The sequence below is a fragment of the Fukomys damarensis genome, unplaced genomic scaffold (assembly GCF_012274545.1).
Source record: "Fukomys damarensis isolate Sample0158 unplaced genomic scaffold, DMR_v1.0_HiC HiC_scaffold_16, whole genome shotgun sequence".
NCBI classification, from domain to species: Eukaryota; Metazoa; Chordata; class Mammalia; order Rodentia; family Bathyergidae; genus Fukomys; species Fukomys damarensis.
Genome location: NW_022900928.1, coordinates 70,248,361 through 70,257,205, shown reverse-complemented (window position 1 = coordinate 70,257,205; position 8,845 = coordinate 70,248,361). Strand labels below are relative to the sequence as shown.

Below are 8,845 nucleotides of genomic sequence, written 5' to 3'. Positions count from 1 at the left end.
TTTATGCTTGAATGCAAAGCAATGTGGATTCCCTCCACAGAAGGATGCTAGGCTCTTCCCTGTGTGCCCGCAACAGGATTCAGCTGTCCCACCCACGCTTCTCAGTCGGATACACAAAAGGCCTGGTCTGAGTTTTCTTTTCATAGTCTTATTGGTCTGGCCTGCTCCTTCAGGGCAGACCACATTTAAAAATTCAAGTATGTTGCACTGTACCTTGCATGGCACTCTTCATTATGTCTTTGCATTTTTTTTTATGTCTGTATTCCTTGACTCACCTAAGGTCAGAATAATGCCTGCTATCAATGCCAATAAATAAATGCAATGTTACATGCTTTCCTTATTTTCTCCATGTTATTTCTACATCCCTCCAAGGTTGGCAGGGCAGACAGTCCTGTGGGGATGCTACCTAAATGAACCACTTGGGGTCCAGGAAGAGGGATGCATCCTTAAAGGTTCCCAGGGAGTTGGCAGAGCTTGGACAAAATTCTGGGCAGGTGCTTGCTTTGTTGGTCCCCTTTGGTATCCAGCAGCAAGCAGTCCTGGCTCCAATCAAACCTCTGCCTGCACCTGAAAGCATCAGGAAGTGCAGTGTGACATTACCTCATGGTTAGCGAATCGGATATCCCGAGAGAATATGGTGGCCACCCAGTCGCAGCCTAGTTTGACATCAATGTTCTGGGCTAGTTTCTCCAGGGTGGGTAGGTGGCTGGCTTGGAAGTGATAAGCCAGAGTAACGTGCAGCTGCTTCTTATGAGGTTCCACATGTACTTCTGGAAAAAGGGAGAAAAATGTTAAGTGATTAGATGTGGCAATCATAGCAATGGTAGAGACTTAAGAACCAGCACATAAAAGTGTCCTGATAATTTCTGCTCCCTAAATAACAAAGGAGGTAGATCCTTGGTTAGACAAAAAGCTAGTTTTCTTTCATAGCAGCAGAAAAAGGGAAGTGGGTCACAGATCCTGATAAACCACTAACCAGGAGATAAACGGTCCATATAGATGGCTTTTGTGTAAGCTCTATGGATTGGCGGAGGGGTAATCCTTTTTGGCTGGCTGCTGTTACACGTTAACGTAGCCATACTGTTAAGTAAATAAAAGCATGCAGATTGTAAGCCACTCTGAAAGCAAAAGAAACCTACTCACACGAGGGAATAGCTTTTATTTCTTTTTTTACACTTTTAGCAAGGGAAAATCATCTGCTTTCCAAGACAGAATGATGAAGAATGAAGAAGGTGGGCCGGTGATCTAGCTCAGCGGTTCTGTGACCTGCCTTGCAAGCGCAAGGACCAGAGTTCAATCCCCGGAACAAAAATAAAATAAAATAAAATAAAAATAAAATAATAATAATAAAGAAGGAATTCGAAAAATGAAGGCGCTTGGTCCTGTCACATGGGAGAATTAGTGGCCAAGCTAGAAGGAGAGCTGGTTCCTAGGGTTTCAAGTACCTTTTCTGTTAGCCCCTCCGGATCTCTGGAGGAAGCCCCAGGAGACAAGGCACTTTCTCCTTGTCCACACAACTCCCCCACTCAGATGTCACACAGGATTTCAGTAGTTGTTGAATAAATGAGCGTGCACGAATGAGTCTCCTTAAACTACCTGGGATAGACAATAATAATCTACTGGCAGGAGGAAGTGTGGAGTGCTGATAACTAAGATACTAAGGCACAAGTTCCAGGGCAAAGAGGTGATGCCCTACCTGTTCCAGCTACACCTAGCCCGGCCACGCATTTCCCCTAATCACCACCAGGGGGTGTCACGCAGGCAGAAATCCCAACTCCCAGGCGTTCTTGGAGAGTGACAGCAGATTCTTAGAGAGGGACTGGCTGCCTCCCATTTCCACATGGAAATCGAGGCCTGACCGCCTCTCATTCCATATGCACTCTAAGAATCTGCCGCAGTCCTGGCTGGGGACTGCATTTCTGATTTGTGAAGGAGTTGGATTTTGTGGCTACCACATTAGCTTGGGTTCTTATGGGGATTTAGTGGTTCTGACAATAGCTACTGTGGAAGAGGGAAAAAAGCCATTTCCTTGAGGTCTAAAAACAGGAAATAATTTGGCCCTCTGTCACCCTGTTTCTCTGAAATATTCAGCTTGTGTGAAATATCAGGCTGCACCAAAGCCAGCATCCCAAGGTTGGTCCCTAGGAGAAAGGGGTGCCTTAAGGAAAGGGGTGCAGACTAAGGGGGCTGCCACACAAAGTAGGAGGAAGTGAGCCAAACACTTTAACACAGAGCTCCCAGAAAGTGTTTTAAGGGCTCAGAGCTCCTTCTGAGAGCAGAGATGCATTAATATTCTGTGGTGATCTCTGATCTCACTCTTCCTGGATACTGAGCCCCATGTGAGATTTTTCTGGTAAAGAGGAACATGGAGCAAAAGGGTCTGGACTCATACTGAATCAGCAATGATAACAATGGCAGATACGCAGGGCAATGTGGCTCATGCCTGTAATCCCAGCCCTCAGGAGGCTGAGGCAGGAGGATCGCTGTGAGTTCGAGACCAGCCTGGGCTACACAGTGAGTTCCAGGTCAGTTGCAACTACATAGTGAGACCCTGTCTCAAAAAAACAAAAACAAAAACAAAAAAAACCCCCAACAAAACAAAACAAAAAACAAAAACAAAAATCAATGGCAGATGAGACACAGCTGAAGAGCAAAAAACCCTGGAGCAAACTGCATGGCTTTACTCAGCTCCCTCCCTCCCTGGATCCCACAAAATGTGGAGTTGGCAAGAGTGGTGTCTCCTCCAGCTTTGCATCCAACACTCAGCCTGACTGTGTAGCTCAAACCCTCCCTGCTCCCATCACAGTCTCTCCTGGCAGAGCTCCTGCCACCTGCTCCCCTGGAAGGGCCCTACCTCCATTGTCCTGATCAATATCCCCAGCTGCCTGTCTTCCCTGAAGATGCCACCTGCACCAGCCTCACTTTTCTTGGCGCTCTTACCACAGTGCACAAGTCTGGCTTTCTAACTGTGCTCTGGCTTTTCTTCTTTCTTTTTTTCTCTCTGGGGATTGAACCCAAGACCTCTACACTGAGCTACATCCCCAGCCTTATTTTATTTTTTGACTTGAGTCACAGTCTGCCGAAGTCATTAAGTTGCCCATGCTGGGATTAAACTTGACTCTGCCTTCCAGAGTGCTGGGATTGCAGGTATGTACCACCTACTTCTTATTCTCTTCTTTGTAGAACCTTTTCGATAAACACATAATTGGTGTCTCAAAACTACCAGCTGACAGGTAGGGAGCAACAGATGCCCCTGCTCTTGGATCGTCTGTCTGTGCTGTGGCCATACAGTGGAGTACTGCAAACACCCCCCCCTCTTGTCTGCTCCTATCCCAAACATCCATGTGAGTAGACCCTGCTGCTGGACATCTCAGTTAGCTTGAACTAGAGCTGTCATAGGCAGAGCTGGAGACCAGTCAATAGGATTCCACTTTTGGACAGAATTTTGAGGATTCAGGACCTCTCTAATGGAAATAAGCAAGTTGAACGGTCTTGGCTCATTGGGTTTTCTTATGATTTATTATGAAGTGGAACACAGTAAACATTGAGACCCAGATAAACACTTCTGTGGGTGGGATGGGAGTGAGCAGGAAGCAAAGCAGGCTCCCAAATTCTGAACCAGAGTGCTACAAAGGCTTCATCTATAGTTCAGTGCTGCTGGGCATCTCATCCAGGGTCTTAGGGAATAAGCAGTCTCTTCAGGAAGTCAGCAGCACAGCAAAGCATCAAAGGGACGTACGTAGGCCATTTCTGGCCCTGTGTGCCTGCTCCTGAAGTGCCCTTTACCTTCTGTCCCCAGCCTGCTTCTCCACAACTGTCATGGCTTGGAGATGAAATGTTCCCACAGAGGCCACATGCTGAGTGACAGCTTGGTCCCAGCAGCTGTGAAACTGGGAGGTGGCAGAGCCTTTAAGAATAGGAGCCCAGTGGAGGCAGTGGGATCACTGGAGTGGACCCCACTCCAAGAGGGTATTTGGACTCTGGCCGTTCTTACCTTTGTTCCCAGCCACCACCTACCCTTTCTTACCCAGACGTTTCCCAGTCTGGTTCTCAGGGCCCGGTCTGGGCTCTGTGTGCTCACCGGTTTTGGACGCAGCCTCAGCAGCGAAGTCTGCAGCAAACTTCTTGAGGACCTCTGCACTGTCCTCCTTCACAAAGAGGCCAATGAAGTTGGAGGAGGTGTAGAGCTCCAGGGGCAGGGGTGCCGAGAACTTGCACTTCCAGCGGCTGACAGTGGTCTGCAGGGCCTCCCCCAGGGCATCCACCTTGCTGTCCTCACACTGGTGGGGGGATGAGCAGACATCACTCAGAGACCAGGTCACGAGGCTCTGCTGCCCCTTAACACTGGATATACTTTCCCCAGGGACTGGAGGCTGATAACAGTGATTTATTTACTCAACCCTCACTCCTGCGGGGAGGCTGGAGGAGAATGGCCAGCCCCCAGCTAACCAGATGCAGAGTCTCCATCTGGCAAACGGAACACGGAAGGTATTACCTCTTCCCTTTCCCCCTGGCTGAGCCCCACCAAAATGCAGGACAGCAGGACAGGCTTAGCAGGTAGCAATACTGAGGTTTGGGTTTGGGTCCCAAATTTCAGTGAGAGAAAAAAATAAATTCAAGAGAGCTACTATACAGCATGATAACTGCAGTTAGTAACAATGTAATGCATATATGAACATTGCTGAGAGAGTAGATTTTAGGGCTGAGGATGTAGCTCAGTAGTAGAGCACGAGCCTAGCATGCACAAGGCCATGGGTTTGATCCCCAGCACTGAAGAAAAAAAAAAATTAAATGATTTTAAATGTTCTCATCACACATCAATAAGTACACAAGGCAATGCATATACCGATTAGCTTGATTTAGCCAATCCTCTATGTACACATATATCAAACTATCATAAATAAATGTAATTTTTAAAAAACAAAGACATTTTCTTTGCTTAAAAACAGAAAACAAAAAGAAAAGCAGAGAAGAACACGATGAGAGAGTACAGGATAAACTGTTGTTGTTTTCTACTGTTTGGCATGATGTGTACCTTTCTGTTTCCTTTAGACAATCATTGTGGGCTGTACATCCGCCCCCTGGTGGCTGGGAAAAATGAGGCTGGGAGCCGTGACATCATCCTCCCGCCCTCAGTGCACAGAGGGAAGATGAATGTCTCAAACACTCAGTGTTTTTGAGAAAGCCTGTATGACTAAGAGGAAGTGATAATCACTTTAATTCTCAAAGTGAATGGCAAAAGAAGTTGTTACGATTTTTTTTTTTTTTTACAAGAGGAGAAACAATCTGGAAAACAACCAAAGCAAAATATATTTTTAAAAAATTTGTCTTGCTGGTGATGCACACCTATGATCCTAGACTGAGGCATGAGAACTGCAAGTTTAGGCCAGCATGGGCAATGTAGCAAGATCTTGTCTCAAAATAAAAAATAAGAAAAGGACTGAGGGTGTAGCTCCATGCAAAGGCCTTGGGTTCAATCCCTGGAACCACCAAAAAAAAAAAAAAGTCTTACAATGCTACTATTCCACTTGTCTTGAAGATGTGACTAAGTCAATTGTACTTGATGTCATAGGAAGCTATACAGATATATTTATTACTGGGAGAGGATTTAATTTGGTTGCTAAATAATTTTCCTTCCTACTTTCCTTCCATCCCTCCCTCCCTCCCTTCCTTCCTTTCTTCATTCCTTCCTTCCATGGCACTGGGATTCATCCCAGGACCTTCCCACGGAACTACACTCACAACCCATTTTTTATTTATTTTGAAGCAGGAAGGGTCTCAATAAATCACTCAATTGCCCAAGCTAAGCTTGAAATTGGGATCCTCCTGCCTCAGCCTCACTGAGTTCTGGGAACATGGGTGTGCACCAGCATGCCCAGCTTAAACCAGCTTTCTGACAGCTATGATTATGGACTAGAACAGTGGCAAGTGAAAGATAAGCTTTACTTTCTCCAGGAAGATCTAGTGAAAGCCTCACAGACAGTCAAGAGGCTGACACAGCCGCTCCTGTTTATAGACGGCCACCTCATTCCCTCTTTCTTCTCTTCCCTTGTAAGAGCGGAGAGGGGAGACAGTGCACAAGGGTGAAGCCACCTCAGTGACTGTTCCAGCTGCAGGCCAGTGCGCCCCCACAGAGGGTCAGGCTTGTCCCCGGGCCAGAGGAGCACGGTCATCACGAAGCCACGGCCGACCTGGGCACTCCTGGGCCTCCGCAGATAAAAAGCAAGCGGAGCTGAGATGAGACCATCCCGATCCCTGACCTTTCGCAGACTTCCCAGTGTCCCCAGCCCTCCAGGTCTGAGGGGGCCGGTGGGGCCGGTGGGAGCCAGGCTGCGGGTGTGGGGGGGGGCGGCAGCTCACCATGAAGAACTGGCAGAGGGTGATATGGGGGAAGATGTTGTGAGCCTTGTTCTTGCCGCAGATCTGCTTCGACTGCTGCCAGAAGTCCGAAAGCTTCTGCGCTAAGGGACCGGTGGGGCGGAGGTAGAGGACGTACTCCCGGGGCAGGGGGTCATCCAGGAAGGGGTCCCCCACGTGGGAGAACAGCCTGGAACAGAGAAGAGAGCCCGCAGGGCCTCGCTGGAGAATAATGGAAGGGAAGCAAGAGCAGAAAGAGACTGACCCACCCCTGCTTCTGCGCTAAGGGACCGGTGGGGCGGAGGTAGAGGACGTACTCCCGGGGCAGGGGGTCATCCAGGAAGGGGTCCCCCACGTGGGAGAACAGCCTGGAACAGAGAAGAGAGCCCGCAGGGCCTCGCTGGAGAATAATGGAAGGGAAGCAAGAGCAGAAAGAGACTGACCCACCCCACGCATCCCCCGCCCCGGAACCAGGAGGAAGGGGTTCCTCAGAGCTGTAAAATACCACCCTTGGAAGTTCGAGCCCCGCGCCCCGCAACCAGCGCTCTCACAGGTACCCACTTCTGTCCTCCTGTGTCTTGTCTCCCTTTACCGTCTTATCCCACAACTCCCTTTAAAAACCCTGTAGCTGCTGTCCAGGAAGCATCTCGGATTAACTCCAAAGCTTTTCTCCATCCGGAAGTACTATTCCAACGCATCCGCCCCTCAGTTCCATCTCTGAGACTCAAGCACCCACAAAGAAAGGGAAGCCCCCCGCAATGCTGTGGGGTCCCCCTAGGCACAGGCACCTGAAAGGAAGGTGGGATCTTTTTCTAAATGGATTTGCCTGGCATCCACGCACCTAAAGTGAATGGGGTGGGGTGGGGTGAAATTCTGGGAATCGAACCCACAGCCTTTGAACCAAACTATATCCCAGCCTTTTTGTTTTGCTTTATTTTTTGGTACCGGGATTGAACTCTGGACCTTGCGCGTGCAGGGCAGGCAGCAGCACGAGTGAGCTAAATCCCCAGTCCAGTTTTCTTAAATTTCTTTTTCTTTTTTTATTTTGAGAGTCTTCCTACATTGTTTAGGCTGGGCTTGAATTCGAAGTCTTCCTAGTCAGCCTCCCAGAGTGCTGGGATTACAGGTTTTTGTACCGTAAGTGGCTTAAAGTGAGTCTATAAGGGACTGAAGGGAGGCAAGTATTCTGAAAGGGTCTATCTGCAAATGATCTGAATGTCTCTAAACAGCTCCAAGGACAACCACACCCTGGGGGCCAGCAGAGAGGGAACTGACTTGATAAGTGGCGTTGTCACCTGGCCTCAGGCTCATCTCCTCCCAGGAAGGGTCCATTAGAGAAAGACTGCACAGCCCCTCTCATCCCCAAGCAGTCAGAGTTGATTATATGCTATTTTCTCAGTTTATTTATTTCATACCAACCAGTCACATGCTGCCTGAACACTTCTCCCTCCAGTGGATGCCAAGGCCTTTTGTCTGGAAGAAGAAATCAAATATCTATTGTTAGTATTTTTAGCTTCTTCTCAGCTTTTCCCACTGCAGCAGCAAGAGTTGGGTGTGCAGGAGGCGACGTCAGAAACCATGCTTGGCTCTTTCCTCCAAGGGTCATATGGAGGCATGTGGAAATTAGGACTTGCCATTAATTTCAGAGAAATTAGCATTGGATTTGCACGCAGCCTAGCATCCCATGCAGTCTATTTTCAGCACTTTCCACATTAGAATTTTATTTTTGCTTCCCTACAAATGATCGCATCTTGGTTCCTCCTCCCCCCTTCTCATCCCATGACTTTCACTGACCCAGATCCCCTGCAGAGTGGATTCTTGTTTTTGGCCCCTCGGCAGGGTGGGTGTGTATCACTGTCTCCAACCACTGCCACCACCACCACGGCCCCAGGCTGGATCCATCATCCCCAACCACTTCACAGATCTACGGACAAATCACACTGGGTACAAGAGGATGACCAAAGCAATGCTCTCATCCCCACTTCTGGAGAAACACCTCGAAGCTGTCCTAATGATGGGTGAGTATCCACAGGATGGTTATGGCAGCGAGGACCTTCACCCAAGCTTACAAGTAGAGCTCTTCTAAAACTTTAGATATGTCTCCAAGGGCCAGAGTTTTGGGTTCTTATCCAGTTTTTCTACTCATCCATTTCTTCATTCAGGCACGCACTCACACTGACACTTTGTAATTATCTAGGACCTCAGCTGTTTTGTCAGCACTGTGCCAGCCACAACATAGAACAAGATGTATATGGTCCTTACAAGGACCTCATGCAGATTTCAGTTGCACAGGCTCATGAAAACATCAATCCTACAACTAATTATTTAATCACACTGGTGGCAAATGCAGTGTTGAAAGGGCACAGGAAGCCATGATGACACAGGGCAGGGAGATCTAGGCTGGGCTCAGATCAGGGAGCCACAGAAGGGGCACTTCAATTGAGCCCTGGACAGTGCCTGACACTTCCTAGGCAATCTGTAAGGGATC

At 48.3% G+C, this 8,845-nt stretch overlaps 1 protein-coding gene across 1 annotated transcript in view; it reads right to left on the bottom strand.

The window, feature by feature from the left end:
- Positions 1-6,588, bottom strand: part of Ubash3b (ubiquitin associated and SH3 domain containing B) — a gene marked incomplete at its 5' end in the record, with an annotated part of 31,531 nt that extends 24,943 nt beyond the window's left edge. The window contains 3 exons of the mRNA XM_033763952.1: positions 601-770; positions 4,082-4,280; positions 6,361-6,588. Coding sequence (XP_033619843.1) covers positions 601-770; positions 4,082-4,280; positions 6,361-6,588 — 597 coding nt within the window. The remainder of the gene's footprint in view (positions 1-600; positions 771-4,081; positions 4,281-6,360) is intronic.
- Positions 6,589-8,845: the final 2,257 nt, after the last annotated feature.